Source organism: Anser anser (genome assembly GCF_964211835.1).
Source record: "Anser anser genome assembly, chromosome: 5".
NCBI lineage: Eukaryota > Metazoa > Chordata > Aves > Anseriformes > Anatidae > Anser > Anser anser.
The window spans coordinates 27140597-27163535 of record NC_139725.1 but is presented as its reverse complement, the minus strand read 5'-3'; the positions used below and the strand labels follow the sequence as shown (position 1 = coordinate 27163535).

The window sequence follows — 22939 nt, the reverse complement described above, 5'->3', positions numbered from 1 at the left end:
TGTGAGATGTTCCTTATGTCAAAACAAGATAACAGCTGAATTTAAGCAAAAAGACAAAGTGAAATAAATTAATAAATGTTGAGAAATTTCATAGCAGCATACTTCTACAGATCTGAGTAAATATTGCATATAGAAATGGCAGCTGATTTTGTGCATGTGTGCAAGAACTAAATTTAGCCTGTACTAGTTCAGTATTAGACAGTTTTGGTGGATTAAAGGAATTACAGCTTTTAGATGATGATGTAAGTGATCATGATACTTGAAGAAATTAATTGACTCTGAAGCCTTGTCCTGTTGCCTCTGAAATTTCATGATGAAAGTCCACTCCATCTTAAAAAATAAAACAGCATTCAGGCATTTTTGCATAAATAAAAGCAACTTGTGTTGGAACTGTTACAGCGTGTTAGAGTTCCCCTGCACATTCGATCAGTTATCTCAGGTTACAAAAGTTATGTTGTCTGTGCAAACTGTCAGCAAGTGAGCATCTGAAGAGTCTGGTCTGCTCGGTTCATCTCTCCCTGACAACTCAATTGCTGGCATTTTCCATTTCCCTCACATGAAGTAGGATTCTGATGGTGGTGTGGAGGCCACAGAAACACTTAGATCTTTGGAGTTCCAGGCCACCCATGTAATTTACTGCTTGCTTGGAGACCGGGCCCATAAAAATGTCATATTTTTTCCCTCCTTTCCAATGGAACAAATAAGTAAACATCACAGAGTTCATGAAACAGAAACTCCTACCACTCAACTCTGCTCTAAAATGTGTTAGCAAAGATTTAGGCTGTAAATCATTGTTTACAGCTATTTGAATAGCAATTTAGAGATGAATAATTCATTTTTAGTTCAGTTTCATTTCAGGCATCTTAACTTACAATGTAGGGGAGAATTGGAAAGGAATAACTTACCACGTTTCACGTATAAACCAACTTACTCTGATTCATATTCCAGAGCATAGTATTCTTGCAAAATTAGCTTTAATGGCCAAAATGGTAGAAAACACTGCTGTGTAAGTTATCCCAATGTATTGAGTACCTCTTCCTTTGTTTCAGGTCATTCCGTGTTAAAGTTTAAAACTCAGATATTAATATCTTCAGACACCTCTTCATCTGTTAACTCAGTTCTCAATATGCAATTAAAACATCAGTCTGTATATAATTGTCAGTGACTGTCAGCCTAGAATACTTCTTCCCAGTCTGTATGAAGACAGTAAGCGTTGCAGTATTTTTCTTATTAATTTTTTGGGCCAGGATGGTTGCTTGGAAGATTCATGATTTCTTTCTGCAAATTTTTTCCTTATGGAGTTAAAAATCAGAAGCTTTGTGTATACTTTCATATAAGGATACATACCTTTTATATACGTGTATATATATATATATGTATACAAACATGCATATATTTATAAGATACATTAATATATTTCCAAAGTATATTTCTGGAGGCACAGTGCTTTGTTATACCTACTACTTCTGCTTCGTGGCCCAGTTATCAGATAGGATCACATCATATAGACAGAAATACGAAGCTACTAATACTTTATGTAGCAAATTAGTGACAAATAGGACACTCAACTGCAGGTCCGCACAGAAATATTATCAGGTAGACAGATATGCGTGCTTCTGCAAGCAGCTTTGATTTATAGGCATGTCAGTCCCTCTGTGGCCCTTCGTGGACTCCCTCTGCTAGCTCCATGTCTCTCTCATACTGGGGAGCCCAGAACCAGACACAGTGCTCCACGTGCATCCTCAGCAGTGCTGATTAGAGGGGAAGGATCACCTCCATCAACATGCTGGTAGTACTTTCCCTAATGCAGCCCAGGATACCATCAATTTTCTTTAGTACAAGGGCTCATTGCTGGCTCCTGCTCCATTTGGTGTCCACCAGGACCCCAAGGTCCTTTTCTGCAAAGCAGGGTTGCACCCAGCATGCATGGGTGCCTGGGGTTGTTCCTTCCCAGGTGCAGGACTTTGCATGTCTCTTCCTTTGCATGTTCCTGTCAGCCCATTTCTCCAGCCTGTCAAGGTCCCCCTTGATGGTCCCACAGGTGTATCAACAACTCATCCCCGTTTTGTGTCATCTGCAAACTTGATGAGGGTGAAAAGACTCTGCAACTCTGCACTCTGCACATATATTCATAAATGAACTGGAAAAGTGAGCAGGAGATGGGAAAGCTTGCACCTGAAATGAAATTAGTAAGTGTAGAAAAGAATAAGACCTGAGAACGCACAATGCAAATTTATCTCATGAAAATGCCAAAGTAAAAAAGCAGCAAACATTTGAAGACTGTGAGGGATAATGGCAAAGGAAATCCAAAATGAAGAACTTTAAGTTTTGCACTTGAGGAAGAAAGAAATCCTAAGGGGGGAAAAAAAAAAAAAGAAATCCTAAATTCACATATATAATGAACTCTGATCAGGTCATCACTCTTTAAATACAAGACCTTGATAGGACCTTGATATTGAAATAGATCTTGGGAAATGTCATTTCAGTACTCAGTAGTGATCAACCAATGGTGGTAGGAAGCAGTAGCACAGAAATAAAATACAAATATGTAGATCACTGTAATGCCAGTGCTTAAATGTCTACATTTTGAATTTGGTGGGAAACTGTAGTTTCAGAAGGGGACAGTAAGTTTGATCAATATTATAGAACATGCTCTTTATGAAGAAAGACTATATAGACTAGTATGCTGTCAACTGAAAAAGAAATAATCAATGGGTTTATGATGGAGATCTCTAAAATTGTAACAAATAGCAAATGGGTAAATAGTGAACATTTTTCTTCTAGTGCACGTATTGCAGACATCAAATGAGACTAACAGGTGCAGATTCCAAATAAACAAAAGGGTCTTTACCTAACGTGTAATTAATTCTTTGCTGCAGGATGTTGTCTGCTTCCAGGAGTTTTAAAATCAGCAATGCACATTCATGAGAGGAATCCACTTGCAAACTGTTAAATATGAAAACAACATCTGTGGTTTAAAAAGTTCTGAATTGCAAATCATGTTGCTGGAAGAGCATGGGAGAAAAGTATGGCTACCTTTTTGCCTGTCCTTATTTTTTTACATCACCTGCGTTTTGGCTACTGTCAGAGACAGGATACTAGGCAAAATAGACTTTTGGCATGGCTCAATGCAGATACAATTTTGTTCATTATGAAGCTGAATGATTTTTATGTCAGAGTGACAACTGGAATACATGTGGGATACATACGACTAGTCATCTTATGTATTACTTCAGTGAGGAATTTCCTCACAAAGTAATGTGAGCTGGAATATGTAATATGTTCTATATTTTTAGATTTTTATTTTGGTGAGACTCAGCTAAGCTTTTGTGTTTGGCTTCAGAAGTTTAGACCTGTGTGTTTTAAAGTTTCTGAGGCCTGAGGTGTTTTCACTGTCTGGTTTCTGGTTTGAGTTTTGTAACTAAAGCGTTTTCAAGCGACGAGAGAGCTAACTCTCCAGTCTAACTGGTCTTCTGGTGTACATCTAGTGCTAGCTTCCTCACAGTTTTGCCCTTCCTCACAGTCCTGCCACTCTACACTTGGTAGTTCTGTTTATCTCTGCAGGGACTTGTAGAAATAGGAACAAAATAGAGACTTTGCAATGTGTTCCCAAACCTTCATAGATTAGAAATATATGAGTAATCCCAGACAAAATAAGATGTTTTCACTTAATTCACTGACTTTTATTTCCTTCTGCTTTGTAGTGTCTTCTGGAAACCAAATTAGTTTCCCATAAGAAATCCAACTCATTTTACTGTTTTAATGTTCTACAACAAGTTTATCTCTCCAAATTAGAAACAATCTTTTACTTACACAGCTATTTTTTCTCTACTATGAATCAATGATCTCTGCTGTGAAATCTACTTGATTGGGTAAATCTCAGGTACTTTCACTAGGTGCTAACTATTTCCCTGAAAGTGATCTGGATAGATTTCAGAACTTGGAAAAGTGATTTGACCTAGGCCAGAGGTATCTCCTTGTCCTGCTTCTATGTGCAAAGAGGACCTGCATGATTAATGTTGGTGTATGTTGCCTAAAGGATTTAAAATACAGATGGCAAACCGTAGATGCAAAAAGTGTGAATGTAAAGGATGAAAGTACAGAAAAACAGTGGTGGGGAGGGAGGGAAGGTTCGTTTTGTTATCATTATAATTCTAATGATAATGAAGTCCAAGTAAAGTTTTAGTATATCTGATGATAAATCTCTATGATTAGCACGACTGCTTTATATACCTGCCTTATCTACCTCCAACGGCAAAACATGGGATCTAATGGAAATTTAAGTTTCACACTAAGGAGATTTCTGTTTTTACAATTACTAACCAGTTTATTTTTCCAACAATGCACATACAAAATGGAAACCTCGCGCTGCCATGCTTTTTCATTAACTAAGTTAAAATCACTCTATGTCTTTAGTTTTCACCAAGGACTCTGTCCAGCTTCCTGTGTACTTTGCCAACATTTATGTTACTTTAAAGCAAGTATTTTATTGAAACATTTTTCAATATCCTGGTACACATAAAATACTTTTCTAACTACCAGAAGAGGTAAAAAAAAAAAAAAAACTTTATCTATGCCACGTGTATGTCTGCTTTATCTCAGTATCTTAGGGAAAAAACAACTAGTCTTATGATGGTTTGCTTTAGCAGCAGTGGGTTATAATTATTGACTGAAGGAAGCACCAAGTTGCATAAGTAAAGAGAATGCCCAAGTAAGTCAAAAACCCTCCAACTTTTATAATATTTTTCCTGGGACGGTCTCCTCTCAAAACAGAGAAAAAAGTGTACTAGAAGTAGTAGATTAAAATTGTTAGAGCTGGTTGGAACTGAATTTTTACAGTGCGATTATTTACTTCTTGCTTGTTTGCCTTATGTGAATGACTAACATTCACATTTTTCATTGTTTTCTCAGTAATTAAATCCTAATTTGCTTGTGGTCACTTGTCAGGGTAAGAGCATTTCCCATCTGATTTGTATCCGATTTGTTTGTTTAAAAAGCCCTTCAGAGTACTGTTTGAATCGGGATGGCTAACTTACTTATGCCTTACGGCCACTTTCTTCCTGGCAGGCTGTTTGTAGACCAGGCAAGCACAACAGGATGTTTCCACCATCAGTCTTCTGTTATCCAGGATAATGAAAGACTTTAAAACCTCAGAAAATATAAAAATCTTGACATTACGTAAACCCGGGGATGTGCTGAAATGGAATGCAGTAAAGAACCACACCTTGACACCAGGTCAGCTTGGGTCTGTAAGGGGAGATGGAGCCAGGCTCTCTTCAGTGGTGCTGGGTGACAGGAAAGGAGGCAATGGGCACCAAATGAAACACAGGAGGTTCTGTCTGAACATCAGGAAACACTTTTTCACTGTGTGGGTGACTGAGCACTGGCACAGGTTGCCCAGAGTAGTTGTGGAGTCTTTGTGCTTGGAGATACTCAAAAGTCATCTGGACATGGTTGTGTGAAACTGGCTCTAGGTGTGCTTGCTTGAACAAGGAGTCTGGACCAGATGACCTCCAGAGGTCTCTTCCAGCCTTCAACCATTCTGTAACTTTGTGCTTCTATGATGATTAGCTTTATTTCCATGTCAGTCTGAACGACATTAAGGTATTGTAGCACCATGTAGTGGGAGGTCTTGTTGCAGCATTGTATCTCAGCTGTCTCCAAGAACAATCCATAAAAACAGTGTTTCATTGGGTGTTGGTTTTTATCCAATGGGTATTTCTTTTTGTTATTTAACTAGGAGAAACTACAATGGTAGAAAGAAACAAAAGAAGCTTATGCTGTAGAATGCCTGCTTACTGCATAGTAGACAATGTTTTAAATACGTTACAGTATATCAATGCATGATACACTTGCTTTTATGTAGTAACAGTATTTTAAGTAATGAATTAGGTTTATTAGTTCTTATAATCTAGTAGTTGCTAAGCATACTTTTATTTGGAATAAGCAAACTGTAAAAGAATCTCTACTTTCTATTCTACTCTACTTTGTAACAAAGTTTAAACAAAGCAATCTCAAGAATTTATTTTGGAACTTTCAGCTAGAAGGAGTAATGAAAAGCACATGCCTTTGGGACTTTGGAACGTAAATAACTTAAAACGATGGTATCTTGCAAAATGTCTATCACAAAAAATAACACACAACTAATTTTTTAAAAATTCTTTAACTGTTTTCGTGCTGTCTTAGGTTTAATCTGCCAGGGTTCTTCCATCATTTTGTGGTTTCACAAACATTAACGGCAACATAAGAGAAGAGGCAACAGAGAGTTAGGAATGGGTAGACATGGTGAAAAATCTGCTTTAGGTGCAGTAGAGGTCCGGCACAAGTTCGTACCCAAATCCTAAAGAATGTTGAGCACTGGGCAGTCCCAGAGAGACAGTAGATCTTTTGTTAAGATTGTTAGAAGCATTTTGAAAGCTTGTTGTTTGCTCTGGCTATCATGTGACCTTAAAGAGCTAAACTTCAAGTCACAATGTTCATAAGGTTCATGCCCCGCAAACTGAGCGCTTAAATAACTGAGGTGCCAGAAGGGTCACCGATTGTTCTGGGGACCTGAGGCAGCTGGTTTTTTAAGTGTAGTTTAGGTGAATGGATAAGCAGAGTTTGTGTCTAAAAAGCATATCAATAAAGAGTTAAAGGAAGAAAATCTAAAAGTGTGTAGATCTAACCACTTACGATTCAAAGAGGGCAGTTAGGCAGTTTTTCCATGCTGGGAAGCTCTAAGGAGAACCTCGTAAGAGAGGATGGAGGTGTTCAGATGAGTGATTCTGACTAGTTGTAGTATTTATGTTTTTTATTTTGCATCTTGAAAAATATCAAACACTTCTTCAGTTTTGTTTATCAATTCAGTTGCTTGGGTATAGCTTCACCTGCCTCTCAAAATATTTGCAAAAAAAAGTTTCAAATTAAAAGGTTCCTCATCATACAGACTTCAGGGTGATGACTAGGCTATGTTTTCTTTTCTTTTTTGCTCATGTATTCTCAGAAGAAAAATAATAAAACCACCTAACCACTCAAATATTTTACTGATCTGGTGCTTTGGTCCATATTTTGATGATCTAGTGCTGTTTTACTGGTTCTTATGTTCCAGGGAGATAGCATTGGAGAACATTTTCAGTAAAATTTAAACTCCTTGGACTATTTTGAGTCCTTGTTTAAATTAGGATCTGATTCCCTTTTTTTTTTTTGTTGTTCAGGAAGCAGAAGCCAGCAAGGGAACTGGAAATGAACCATCAGATAAATTTTGATTTGGAAGCAGATGGAAGTGGAGCCTTAATAGAATGAACTCCAGTTGCTTGTTTAGGAGGGCTAGAGCATCTGGGCCAGTGTCTCACAGGAGACAGGCTTTTCTTAAATCATTACACAACTGTAATGAAAATTCTTCTCTTTCTTCTTCGGTCAAATGTAGCCACAGTATGGAGTGAGGGACACCATAGCATGAGATACAGGTTCTGGAGGTTTGTTTGGTAAATCGACAGTACAGCCACCACTAAAACTATATAATCAATGCTCAACATTTTCAATTTTTCATTGCTGACATAAATTTCCCTGGCTTTAACTTTCATTCTCTGGGGTTTGTTATAGCCTCTCCAAATTAAAAAGAGTTATCTAGTATGTAGCGTATTTTCCCTCGGAAGTTACTTAATCTCTAACTAAGAAGCTTCAAATGACAAACTTAAGAATTTTTTGCATCTCTTACTGTTGGGTACTTCTTCAGGTCTTTGTTCGAATTTGTGGTTAGTCCTGTATCCAATTTGCATGTGTTTAGTGATTGTATATTTACAGTTCAGTTGAAATCATTTAATTTAATACATGCTTTTTTAGAACGTATGTGTGTGTGAATGCATGTATATGTCATAATATATCCTATCGGCTCTACTTTTATCTGCAAAGCTAACCCTTCTGTTTCTTCTTGTTGTGCCAGTCTGAAATATCTCCACCCCATCTTTCCCTCTCAACATGGAATACCTCTTTGCTTTATCCTCTGTTCTCCGTAAGACCACTGAAAATCTTGTCGTGTGGTCTCAGAACGAAAACGCTAATTACAACATTGCATTTAATTTTCCATCACCATTTGCAGAAGGTATTTTATTTGAGAGCCTGCATCTGCATTCCGGACCTCATGGTGTAGTATGAAATACACTATGCTTAAGATGTCATGTTGGTTTCTGACTCTAATGGAATGTACTTTTTTATCTTTACAGAGTACCAAGCTGCCATTTTGCATTTAAAGAGGGAACACAAAGAGGAAATTGAAACATTAAAGGTATACTTCTGTAATATTTTTTTTCCTTTCCCTGACTGAAATTTACAGATTAAAATAGTGCAACATATACTTACCTTCAAATAATAAAAATTTCTTTCTTTATAAAAGTCATATTCAGTTGACTGTCAATTCAGTTAAAATTAGTTTAGTTAAAATCCATACATGCGCTCACATAGGATGGCAAAAAGCAGTTTTTCATATTTTGCTGTCATAGTTTTGTTTGTTGTACTCACTTAGCATGGAAGACATTCTTCCCTCTATCTCAGCAGCGCAGTACTTTTACATTTGCTTATCATATTAGAGCACTGACATTTAACTACTCACTCTTTCTCACCGAAACATACTTCTCATTAAGCAGACCACATACAGTAATCATCAGATTAGTATGAGTAGAGTGTTTGTATTACAGAATGTTTATTTATGTCTGCACAAAGGCCAGGACATAATAGCATAAAACCTATTAAACTGAGAAGGCCGAGTTCTTTGAGTAGGCAGGGTGGAACGATGGTAGCAGCTGGTGGCATGGAAAGGACAGGCGAGGAGTCTCTGGTCTGTGCAGTGAGCTCAGTGTTCTGCAGGAGTGAAGTGCACTCTTTCCTATTAAGCATCCGTTGAAATTTAGCACAGGGAAATGCAAGCTGGCACTGAAGTAAATATAGCAATAATGTACAATAAACATTTAAAATAACTGTTACAAAGAATAGTGTAACTCTTCCACACAAGAAGATGGAAAGGGGGTTTAATCTTTTTGAGAGGTTATTTCAAAGAATACCTAGGCTTGGTGAGAAACAAATCTGTGTTTGCACATTTCCAGCAACCCTGGAAATAGTAGCGGCGGAGGAGGCAGGTACTCGTAGCAGTCCAGGAGAACTGAAGCTTGCCATGACCTAATTACTGGAGTGTTTTCTGTTTTTTTTGCCTTTAATGAAATTCAGATATTTTAGTTGTAACACAATGTTCCGAATTTCACCTTTCATTAAAATAGCATTGGTGTTGCACATTTTGTTTTCCATAAGAATACATCTGCAAGAACCTGCAGGAGAAATAGATTCATTTGTTTGCTGCTCATAACTTTGAATGATAAAAATATGCTCTTTCAAATCAGATTATTATTTTTTACCTGGATTTTACCTGGATTATTTGAGTTTTTCTCATGTCTTGCTGTTTAGCTGCAGTTCTGTGTTATCTTGTGTAGTAGCAAGGAAATTGTGAATGGGTCATTTCCAGGCAGATGGAATTGTGAAGTAACTTTCAATAATGAGTACACAATAAAATCTCACCATTATATATATATATATATAAAAATAGAATTTGAAGTCAGCTAAAATGCAAATGTTTGCTGTTCATGAAGTGGAAGAGTGATATAGTGGCAATTTCCGACAGATTGTTTGCTTAGATTTTATACATTTGTTTGGTGATTATTTTGATGCTTGACACTGTTTTATCTCAGACTATTTAGTTCCAAACCAGAAAAGGCTATAGAACTGTTCTGTAAGCCTTTTAGGTTATGATAGTGATGTGTAAGATTTTTATCACAATGATCAGAAAAATAATTGATGCAGAAAAATAATAAGTTCACACAAGATGTAATTCAAACAGGACCTTTTGAATTGAATTTAGGAGTTACTAAAAAGTCACAAGAGAACTTACACAAAGTTCTGTTTATAAGATTAATGATTTCCAAGATATAGTGTAATTTTTCATTTTACAATATTGAATGACTATAGCAACTTCCTGTATCAAAGGCCGGTTGAAGCAAATATTCTGTTTCCAGTAGTGTCCAGCAGTGGGTGCTAAGAAAACAGATAAAATGCAGACTATAATAATGCCTTCTTCCTGTACAGTGGTTTTGTATTTGATTTGTTTTTCATTGGCAAATCTGAGTGCCTTCATTGTCTCTTACTCATTGTTTCTACTACCACTGCCTCCATGCCCCTTCCTTAGCAGTGTGCTTGATTTTTGGACCTCAGCCCAGCCTGGTATAAGGTGTCAGGTTCGTAAAAGATGCATGGTGACTAAACTGCTGAGAAATGCTACCCAAGTATGCAATTTCCAGCAGTTAGTATTTTAAGGTTTTCCTGAAACAGAGTCTGCAGTCAGGTTAAGATATACAGTACCAATGAATAAATTACAATATCACATGCTTCTGTGACTTCTGAATGCTGTGCCATCTGAACAGTGTTCCAGTTTTTTCTCTGTATGTCCTTGACAATGAATTCCTTGTACTAGAATGTGACCCTTTGTAGATGCATCCTTTTTGTATATACAATTGTTCAGAGCTCTTTAATTCTCTGGAACATAAAAAATGCAATATGAAAATCTCTATATAGTGACACAGTAATAATCTGAAAAACACTTAACGATGGAGATACTGAATTCCTATATTTTTAATATGTCCTATGAGTGCATTAAAAAAGGTCAGACATCGTCTGTATATGCTTTCTAGTGTCTTTTCATTATTTGAAGAAAGGTGAAAATACCTTTTTTTGAGATTAAAAAAATATGAATTGCTACATACTACTGTATTTGTAGAACTTTGCATTATAAAACTTCACATGAGACCACGTAGAGAAGTCGTATTGTGTCATGATTTATTGTAATACCTTGTTGCATTTTATACTTTAAAGATGTAACAGAAAAATATGGTGGTAGATATCTTGACTATTGGAAGTGTTTGAGTTAAATATTATTTTGTATTATGCAATGAAGAAACCTACGGTCAGAAATTTCTCTGAACCAGCTCTTTTGCAATCTGATCCAAATCCTGTATTGTGTATTTATGAAGAAAGTTGTTCATCATACTTTCTGTATTAAAGATTAGGAGTGAGACTCTTATTCTCTCTTACTCCTAAAATGCTTAGAAAAACCTTAAAGAGTGCTTGAAGGTATGTGTGGGGGAAGATTCTCAAGAAATTATTAAACCGCCCTCTGAAGGTAAAAGCAAACAACAAAATCCTAGCTGTGTAGGGGAACTACAAAGAGTACGATTACAGGGTGTTGTGGTTTAACCCGGCTGGCAGCTAAACACCACACAGCCATTCGCTCGCCCTCCCCCCTCCCTCTCTGGGATGGGGGAGAGAAACGGGAAAGTGAAGCCTGTGAGTTGAGATAAAGACAGTTTATTAAGACAGGAATATAATAATAACAATAATAATAATAATAGTGATAATGATAATAGTATTAATAATAACAATGTGTGAGAAAACAAGTGATGCACAATGCAATTGCTCACCACTCGCTGACCGATGCCCAGCCTATCCCCCAGCAGCCGGCCCCCCACCCCGGCCAGCCACCCCTATATATTGTTTAGCATGACGCCAGATGGTATGGAATACCCCTTTGGCCAGTCTGGGTCAGCTGCCCTGGGTCTGTCCCCTCCCAGCTCCTGCTGCACCCCCAGCCTGCTCGCTGGCAGGACAGAGCGAGAAGCCAAAAAGTCCTTGGCCTGGTGTAAGCACTGCTCTGCAACAATTAAAACATCAGCATGTTATCAGCGCTCTTCTCATCCTAATCCAAAACATAGCACCCTACCAGCTACTAGGAGGGAAAATTAACTCTGTCCTAACTGGAACCAGGACACAGGGCCACAGCAAAGCATTGTAGAGGTGGTAGATAAGCTCGAAGAGGCATGTGTTTTTTAAGAGGATCTTCACGGCTAAGTTGATTAAGCTGGGGGGGCACCATTCAATTGGAATGGTCTGGATTTTGAGCAACTAAGGTTATTGTAGACATTCCTTGCCTAGAACAGTTAGTCCTCAGCTATGTCAGAGAAAAAAAAAGTTATGCATAATCCATCCCATGAAATTTATATATATCATGGCTTGTTAGTGAGAGGTCTGTTTACTCTTCAGCAATTATGAAGTGTCTTACACTTCTGTCCTGAAGGGTATGTAACCTAGTCTTTTTTTTTTTTTCCCTTTTGTAAGTTATATTTTTCCTTGAGTACATGAAAGCAATTCAGAATGGATTCTTATTGTTTAAGATTTGTTATTGCTATGGTCATAACCTGTAAACTTCATTGGAATTAGAGCTTTACTCATACCACCAGTTTGGAAGGGTTGGTGTCGATGCTCTAGGCAGTTGAAGTTGCAGTGAATGTAGCAGTCGTGAAGTATGTAAAACAATTGCTAGAAAGGAAGGGGGAATGACATACTGTGGTTATTTGATGGTGCTCACTGTGTTTTGATAGTGACATGAAGCTTTTTCTTTTTTCGGTGTCACTTGAAATCAATTCTAGTCATGTAATGGGCATATTAATTAAATTAAAATTACAAAATATTTGTTACACCAATTGGATTACTGACAAATCTGTGCCATGATAGTGCATACCATGTCTGAACAGGTTTGTTGGTTTATGTAATTCAATCGAAACATCCACATGAAGGTGATCTTTAGAAAGGGCAATATAGTAGAGGTAAATACTTAATTTTCACCCATTTGATTTCAACTACATTTACTAGCTGATGTGTTCAAGACATTCCATGATTTTTTACCCCTCTTGTTTCCAGAACCGAAATGATGTGCTTTTAAGACTGTCCCCTTCCGTTCCCTCCCGCGGAAAGGCCTTTCCTGCCGCCGCCGCGAGATGGCGGCCGAGCCCTTCCGCAGCAGCCCGCGGGGAGGCCCCGCCTTCCTACCCGCCCGCCGCCGGCTTCTTCTGGAGCGGGGAATGCGGCGCACCTGGCGGAAGGAAAAGTTCAGTTGTTCAGTACATAAATAGCAGCTGTCATCATCGTCATAGGGCTGTAGAATCACAGAATGGTTTGGGTTGGAAGGACCCTTAAGGACCACCCAGTTCCACCCCCCTGCCATGGGCAGGACACCTCCCACCAGACCGGGTTGCTCCAAGCCCCATCCAGCCTGGCCCTGGACACTTTCAGTGATGGGCCATCCACAGCTTCTCTGGGCAACCTGCTCCAGGGCCTCAGCACCCTCTGAGAAAGGAATTTCTTCCAAATATCTAATCTAAATCTACCCTCTTTTAATTTAAATCCATTCCCCCTTGTCCTGTCACTTCACCCCCTCACAAGGAGCCCCTCCCCAGCTTTCCTGCAGGACCCCTTTAGGCCCTGGGAAGCCACTGCTATAAGGTCTCCCCATCATCTTCTCTTCTCCAGGCTGAACAACCTCAACTCTCTCAGCCCCTCTTCACAGGAGAGGTGCTCCAGAAAAATCAGACTGTTTTTCCCTCTAGAACCAAGTCTACAGTATCTAATAACCAGCTAGATGAAAATGACTTAATATTAAATCAAAATGTTGTAACAGGACTGCTGAATCACAAAATGAAGGAAATAATGTGAATGCAATAATTTAATTGTAGTACTTAATCATTAATCCAACACAAGGGCACAGTATACTTTTATTTTTTTCTGTAAGCTCATTTGATAAAATGTGTGAAAAGAAGTTATTACTTTTCCCTAATTTCTCCTTTAGAACAAAGGTACTGAAATCCTCTCCTCTTCAGTTACACTGAAGTGCAATACTGCTTTTGGATGATGGAGTCAAAGTCTTTAAGGTTTTCTCTAACTGTACTCTGTGCATGGATCTTCTGTCTGATACACTTTATTGTGCTTCCACCAACTCACTAATCTTTTGCATCTTTCCCAACCCAGAATGCTAGTGTCTTTAGCCATAAATCACAGCTTTTTATAATAATAAAATACTTTTATAAAATAATATAAAAGAATATATAATTATGTATATCATGTGATTATATGAGATACGTAATAATGTATGATACATATACAATGATCTAAATAATATTATCTATTTGATAAATAATATAGAAACCATAGATCATATGTAAAATATAATTATATAATTTTAATGTAAGTATATAAAATTATTATACAATTGTATTATGTATTATATAACATTATTCTAAAATAATAATAATTCTAAAATATTCTGTGATAATAATATATAATGTTCTAAAATAATAGAAGTCTCAAAGTATCCAGCTGCAAATTTTAGAAATGCGTGTAGTTGCCACTAATACAGTTACTATTGTATTATTGATATTTAGGAAATAGTCAACAGTAATGCAGTTGGTGTGTAGCTGCCCATGACATTATGAAATAATGGGCTGGCCTCATTTAGAAAAGAGTGTATCGTGGGTTTTTCATAGCAACCTTTGTGATCTCCTAAGCAATTTTCACAAAGGATTCAAGAACTGAAACGTAGAACTGAGTAGAAAGTAGTTTCCTTTTTACAAAAGAACTTGCTTAACTTTGAAAACAATTTTGTATCACAAGCTCAGTCTAAAGACTAGAGCCTTAAAGTTTCACAGAAAAAGGCATATGAAAGGGAAAGTCACAACACCAATCAAAATTGTGTGATACTTTCAAAGTGATTTTTATTTGATTCTGAGATCATGAAGGTATAGAAACATTTTCTTAGTTACTGAATGAAGAAATAAAGCTTTCCCTATGTGATGACATCTTCATTCTTTTTATAAATTTATTTTTAAATCTGTTATGCTTCACAATTCCTTTCCTGACCATTTGTCTTTTCACTTTCTCATTCATTTTCCCTCATGGTCAGTGAGGGAAATTCCTTTTGTGAATGCCTCTATTGCTCTTTAATTGTATTTTGAGTATAACAAAAGGTGCTACTTCTCCCTGATATATTTTGAAATTTGTAATTCGGTTGTGAGAGGTAATGATGAATAGTGTTGAAAGTTGCTGCATGCCAGAAACCTTATCAAAAACACTCTTTTATGGAATAGGGTAATTTTACTTTTATTTTGACAATTTGAAATGCTTTTTACTTACATATGAAAGTGAAATTACAGCTTCAGAAGCAACAGCAGAAATTAGATGCTTTAACACCTAATCAAAACATTTTAAAATCTTGTATTTTGTCTAATCTTCTCGTTCTAAGAATAGTCTATAACAGAAAAGTGATTTTTTTTGAACAGATTCAACTGAAAAAATTCTGACCTGTATGCTCATAGGTAGGCATCTTTAAGAAATTTTTAAAAATTCTTCCCCCTCCCATCACCCTTCAGTTTTGTGTGTGCATATGTGAAATCTTTCATAGGATAGGTATTTCACAATTTTTCAAATCTGCTCTTAAACTATGTGGGCCAGTGAAGAATAGTGTTGAGAGCTCTGATATGACAGAGTTCTTAGCAAAACCGCATTGAAGTAGTGGATAATATGCTGACTTTTGGTAACACAGTTTTGCTTCAGGATGCTAAGATTAATGTTTTTAACCTTTACAAGATTAAATGCATATGTAATGTGGCTAGCTGCTTTGTGTGTTCTTTGCTGGATTTTCATGTCCCAGCATGTACAAATAGAAGAAAATCCATATATCGTGTATGCCTCTGTCTGGTGAAGCTGAGCTGCAGTCCAAAAGAGCAGCCAAGGTCAGCCAGGGTTTATTAGTCAGTCTTTCCTAATGAGCTGTTCAGGCTTTTCAGCATTTCCATGTGTTGTTACTGATGAAGTTCTCCCAGCTTGTGGTTAATTATTGATACTACTCTTGCTTAACTTGAAACGTTTCAGGCTTTTGTGCTTAGCTGCTAAATGAATGGTTCCACCACTGTGCGTGTATTGTGTGTCTTTATGAATCTTCCTCTTGGCTACATTGTCCTCATGAAGGAATTCTCCATGTTTAATATGGAGCCCATTTGCAGTATGTGACAGTGAAAATACAAAGAAAAAAAACAAACAAAAAATAAGAGAAAGAAGAGACTGAAAGTCTATGAAATGATATCAATATACACATTTTGGTATTCCTAAGACTCCTAGACAATGGGAGCAAGATTATCTTCAAAGTATATGTTTCCTGAAATAGATACACATTTTTTATCCCAATGTTCATCACTCTGTAATGAAAATTCGCATGGCCAGTAATGGAGAAGGCAGAGTAGCAGACTAGGGAATGAGAGCAAAGCACAAGAGCAATAAAATAATAACTTCCTACACTGTGCATACAATCACAGAAAGTAGAAGTTCTTCAGTCTCTTTAGAAGCACATGCTGACAATTGTATCTTCATTCAGAAAGGAAGTTTGGAATGATTCTTCATGGTGTATGAGTTAATTTCTTTCCAATACTTCCCCTTCCTCATCTTCCTCTTGCCTTTGCTAGTGCTGTAATTTGCTTTCTAGAAAGAATGTTAGTTTGTAGTTATTTGTGCCATTACAAAAAAGTATGCTTTTTATCTCTGGATACTGTTTTAAATTACTAATATGTTAAATATATCATAGTGCATTGCAATGTACATGAAAATATTGAGGAATCAGCCTATTTTAAATTTGGCAAGTTAGAAATTTCATGAATCATGTATATTTTTCAGCACTATTGATTATCTTTAAAGTAGAACATGAAGAATTACTGAAATAATAAAGATATTCCCCAGTTGAGTTGCTGCTTATTTACATCTTAAAAAACTTGCAGATTGTAATGCCTATATCCATATCATAATCTGTAATCACATACTTGAAGTTGTAAGTACTACTTCTGTGCTCTGATAAGCAAAATTAAGCAAAATTCTCCTTTTTCTTCTCCTCCATTGACTTTATATTTTCAGTATTTTTGATGTAACAGGTGTTTTTCATCTTCATTTCCCATTAATTATATGCTTACATTGTAACTATTTTCTTGTCAGATAGCTTGAATATCCAGAAGGATTTTTTCTTTCTTCATGTTGTTTTTTTTTTTCTTTTCACTACTGTTTGCCATGTCTTAGATTGCCACCCTATTATTTTCATCAGTGCAATTTCACTTTAAGAACTTGTCTTGTTTAGACTTCATGTCAACTGCAGAATGCTGTTAATTTCGTATGTTAATCCAAGGACTGCCTTGTTTATTAAACAATTTACCACAGAACATGGTATTATATAGTTAGAATGTGCATAGAGATCAACAAGATAATTTATAGCCTTAAAACGCCAGCAAGACTGCCCTCATGCTCAAATTTGGACACATTATGAAACACTTTGCTTAATTAGGGCTAAAATGAAAATTCATTATAAAAACCCCTGCATTTATCATAGTTCATGACAGCTCATTTATCCCATCACCTTAAGTGAGTATGTTATGCACTAAGGAGAATAAAGTAGAACGCCTACTGTGAACATGATGACGTTTTATTTTGACAGATTTGGAAGACTTCTGTAACACAGGAAACAGTTGCCCAGTAAAGAAATTAAGTGAAATGTAATCGTGCAATATAAAAGCCACTAGAAATTTAGTAGTATCCATGTTTCTGATAGCATTATCCTACCATTTTGATTTTGAAAATATGCACCCACATGTCAAGCTTAGTGGCTTTTCAAGATTTATTACACCAGATGTTTATTTGAGTTGAAGAACTGGAAGTCGTATCTCTGAATGAAATGCATAATTTTCTGTACTTTAAAAATTTTGGCAAAATTCCCTTTGATAATCTCTAATATTCGTGGTTTTAGAACAGGGGCAATTTTGGCAAGGATGTACATTCTTCTGGTCAATGGAAAATCTATCTGAAATTGTAGCTTATAAGCTTTTGAAACAAAACTGTTTTTTTCTCATATTCAGTAAACACTTCTGACTTTGCAGGTTTGGTGCTTATTGTACCTATTGAATCTTATGGTGCTGATCAAATTTTTCACATGCCAATTCCACAAAGCGTTTGAAGATACTGAAGCCACTGATGTTATACAATAGCAGTGGGGCAAAATTAAGTTCCACTGGTTAATGGGTGCCACAATTTACCCTTGGTTAGGGAAGGATCACGCTGCCAAGGATGTTTTCAAATCGAAAGCTAGGAGCCTGTCTCCTGACCTTATTTTTGATGACAATGCAATGCAAAAGAATTATCTGAATATAGAGTCTTCCATTATGGATTTCCAGTGTCATAGATTTTAATCTGTCAGGATGTTTCGTATATATAAATCAGATTTTACAAAATGGTTCAGATAGGCATATGCTATTATTATTCATTCATTATGTACAAAGGCCTTAAGTATAAAGTAAAAGCAACACTAATTTTGAGATTTCTGATTCAAGGTATTTCACAGAAAATTAATGGCTTAGGTTTTCCTTTTATGTTCATATCACAGTTCATTTTTAGCTTGCCTTGCACCTACAAGTTGGCTACCAGAATCTCAAGATAGTTGCTTAAAAAATCAGTTGTATCATTGATTACCACTTCAGAAACACTTTGGCTAAAATGGCTTGTGATACATCTTGCATGAACTTTGCATTTTGGGCAAGTACAGAATCTGCTTTTCCAGGTCAGCATTATAATACCTTTACTGTGATACTGTTATATCTTTTCCCAGAGTTCCGTATTTCGTTCATTATATACCTTATGTACCTTTCAGCTTCAGCACATATGAAGCAAAAGTCTTAAAACTGACAGCATTTTCATAGTACAGTTTTTATTCTTGTCTGGAATAGCTCCCATCATGTTCACTGAATGGGATTCTGGGTCTGTCAAACAGAAGGATTCTGTGTAGCTGCCTTACATGGAAACACTGATGGAGTGAGAGAAAACTTTGATAGCTCTGGCATCTACACTTGTATTTTTTCCTTTTATGTAATTGACCAAAGCTGTTTGTTGTTATTTTTTTAATAATTTTTAACACATTTTTATGTGTGTGCAGTATTTTCTTTGAATCCCATAAAGGGAATGTCTAGAATAATGTGCTAATGCATAATTAACATTCAATAAATATCAATGTGAAGTAGCTATGTCTTTTACACAGTTACAGGGTCATTTCCATAATTGAAGTTTTACTTCTGTTTAGCCAAGTAGCATCTCTGGAGGTCATAAACTGTGTGTTAACTAAGTGTATCTTTACCTGCTAAGAAATTGCAGCGTAAACATCTCTACAGTGTTAAAAGAAGTCTGTTCGTAAATACAGTGTTGGGTTTTCTTCTTAACGTTACCTGATTGGTGACTATTTAAACACAGTATTCTGTTTTTGCCACTAAAGTGTACAATAGTATCAGCAGAACTGGACTTCCTGACTAAACCAAGATAGAAGACATGAAATATATCTTACATGTGTAGGATGTCCTTATATAATTTGCCTTGACAATATTTGCAGTTTGCGTTTTTTTCTTTAATCACTGTAACTGAGGCACATATTATATTGTCACTATAAAAAATTCCATTCTGTCCTGAAGTTGTGAGGAAAAGAATAGATTTTTTTTTTATTTTTTTTTTCTAGAGGGTAAAGAGTGTAACTTAATGAAAGCTTTTGCTTTCTGAATGTGAAGCTGACTGTGAAGGTAACCTCTGCCTTCATTTCCTTTGCTATAGAAAAATGAGGTAGTGTATTTTGGAATATAAAGTGTTGGAGGAAGAACTGTTTCACCAAGCAATCAGTTTGTTTTGATGTATTGAGGTCTCTCGTTGTAACACCTGAGGAATGTGACAATTTTAGGTGCAGAGAATTACTCCTTCAGGTGGCTATGTTCCATAAAGTAAAATTGAACGTCTGCTGTTACTTTGAGATCTGGTGTCAGACAGGCCCCAGAAAATTCACTTCCCTCCATAGCAAGGAACTGAATGGCGTGCTACACTTCAAAATGTTTTAGTTGTTTTCATTGCCTGTGTGGGCACTCTATGCATTGGTAGAGAGGGTGGCCATCTCCTCAGTGTAGGTATTCATAGATTTATTTTTTTGAACAAAAATTATCTTCATGATGAATGAAATGCTTCAATTTCTAAAAATGTAGAGTTACTTTATTTTAGAACTCATAATCTCGTAACAATGTATAGCACTGCTTGGCCAATTATTTCCTACTGCAAAGTAGTGCTCGTTGTTACTTGTTATCCTTCTATAGAGGTATAACTTTATCTTTGCTTACTGTTTCCCATGTGCTGTACTAACACTGCTTTTTGCTTCAACTTACTTTTGCTTCATTCATTGAAACTTAGAATGTGATGCGTATCATTACTCCCTTACAAATCATTACAAGGCTTTGTTATAATGGCTTAATCTTGGAGTCTGGCTGCCAAAGAAATTAGTTCTTTATACTGTGAAGCAATGTTGACAGTAAACTCTCCTTTCCTCTCCACCCCTCCCCAAAAGAAAAGGAAGAAAAGAGAAGAAAAACAAGGTTGCATTACAATTCTGGCAACATCAGCCACACTAATAAAATCAAATTCAATGTTGTTTTACGACTTTGAATTTATGTGACTGCACAGGATCAAAGGATTTGTATCCCACTGGACTGCAAGGTCTATAGTTCATGGCAAAAAAACTCATCAAAAAGAACATTTTAGTAGTAAGGCTTTTCATTTTAATCAGCCACACTAATAAAAAAGCTGTTAGGTGTCCAAAAACATTCTCCCAAGATCAGAGACAACTTGCTCTCTACTACAATCAGTTTTCTTATTGGATCCATACTACCTCTGTAGCTTTAGTCGCTGAAACTTCATCTTCAACTTGTTTTCAGGAATTTTTCACATCGTTTTTGAATTTGCATGCCAAATCATATGAATTAGTAACAGTAATGATTCATACAGTTTCCCTGGGAAATGGTAAATAAGATGATTTCTTGAAAGTAAATTGTCAACAGAACAAATGATTAACTAAAACAAAATTAGAAATATTATTCTATATTTTTATATATTGTATTTTAAAGTATTTGAGTAATAGCAATAATTCGTTTTTTTCTCTTTGGGTATAATCTTTTGACCTCCAATGTAAAACATAGCATAGTTTTAGCATTCTTTTGTCTTTAAAGTCATAGTAACTTAGGCTGTCCTAAGACCAAGGTAGCAACCGTGACTGAGAAACAGAGTAGGAAGTAACTACAGCGCTTGTAATAGGAAAGGCTTTTGTTATTGTATTTGGAGTCTTCATGTTAGTTGTTCATGGACCAGCTTCAACAAAAGTTTGAAATGAATTTTTAACAGAATTTAAAAGTATGGAGAGATTTTGCCAATGAAATTGTCCATGAACCTATCAGTTTTCTTTGAAATTTCTAGCTAAGTCTCAATTCAGCCTGCTTCCCTTTTTTTGCAAGCTGCGTGAGATTTATTTTGCCTAGCATAAACTAGTTTACATTTGGGAGGAATCAGCACATGGTCACTTTCTGCAAGGATCTCTCTCCCTTTCTATATGACATATCTGTATGACATGTATCTGTTGTTACATGTTTTCCTGTAGCTACTGTACGTTACCTATCCTGCAAAATTCTGGTGCGAGTGGTGTTCCCTGCTCACTGCTATTGGAGATTCATGCAGGTTATTTATTTATTTATTTATTTATTTATGTCAGCTGAACTTTGTCATGGTTCTACTATTTTCAAAAACATTCATTCAAATGAGCAAGAACTTCAGTAATGGTAGACATTTTTTGTTACCTACCAAACAGATAAAACCTACATCCAATCCTAAGTTATCCACTGTTCTTATTTATTAATAACTTGAAATTTACCGTTTTACTCACATGTTATTAACAGTTGACTTCATTAAGTAATATGTAGTCTAGTTGTTTTTAGAAGTGCTATCATTTACCTCAAAGGATGACATTACTTAGCAAATGCGTCTGTGGCCAAAAGTTAGAGAATCCAAGGCATTAATAATTTTCTACTTGATGTCTTTTGGTCATGTCCAGCTTCTTCATTGTGAGGACAATTGTATGCCTGTGGAAGGTGTTGGACTGATGGCAGTTGCTGCCAAAGGAGAGAATGGCACTGCTCTGTTGCTCTGTTACCATACTAATTTACATAAGCCTAAATGTGCGTGGAAGACTGAATAGTCTTTGTATTTTGTAGGGGACAGAAGTCAGTAAAAAGTAGAATGATTGTAACCAGTCAGTATGAAGTTAAATCTGTATTTTCATGCTTACGGTCCTATGTTTCCTTATGGTCCTTTTTTTAGCCAACAATTGCTCTGCTTTGAAAATTTTGTATGGTTCCCAAACACACTAAACTATATATTTATGTATCAGATTCAAGAAAGATTTAGGGTCCGGTGAGGTTTCTCTGTGGGCACAGAAGAGTAAATCACTGACTAGGTGCAAAAGTTGACATAATTGCATCCATAAATGTGGATAAGCTGTGAAGTACAATGAGCATTATTAGAGACATTTTTCCATGTATTGGATTTTGAGGTTACTGAGAAATTTCAAGGACACATCAGGGGTTCTTTCCGTGTCTTTGATTAAAAGTTACAGAGAGGGGGAGATTTATTCTTAATGGCAAGGTTCATCTCAGTAAAGTTGCATGTAAATAGGACAGCTGAGGAAAAGCAAGGACTAACAGTGAGCTGTTGGGAGCTGTGTATTCTGTAACAGAGTTCTCCACGTGAGTTGATTTGTGTAATCTAAAACAGTTGAGTGGTAGTTATTACCAGTGAAAGGACTGAGGGGATAAATATATAGATGTGGGAAGAAAAAACAGTATTTTCACAGTAAATACTTAAAATTGTCAAATTTTAAGTCAATTAGTGCTTAAAATGTTATGTAAATTTTAGGCCATCTGTAGTCTTATATATAACTAATCATGCTGATACAATTAAAAAAACCTGCATGTTGCACTGTAACTTACATTTAAATGTTGTATTAGACTAATGATTTTGTATTGAAAAATCAATCTCACTCACTGTAAGTCTGTATTTCTTCCTAGACTACCTAAATGCCAGTTGTCATTAAATAATTAAATATTCCAAAAGTATATAGAAAAACTGTGTTATATATATTTACTATGATCATATTTCC

The 22939-nt window shown here is 36.2% G+C and overlaps 1 protein-coding gene across 5 annotated transcripts in view; it reads left to right on the top strand.

The window, feature by feature from the left end:
- Positions 1–22939, top strand: part of FMN1 (formin 1) — a 211846-nt gene that overhangs the window by 84553 nt on the left and 104354 nt on the right. For all 5 annotated transcript variants that reach the window (XM_083839382.1, XM_083839384.1, XM_083839383.1 and 2 more), the window contains one exon: positions 8205–8266. In XM_083839382.1, the coding sequence (XP_083695508.1) occupies positions 8205–8266 (62 nt within the window). The remainder of the gene's footprint in view (positions 1–8204; positions 8267–22939) is intronic.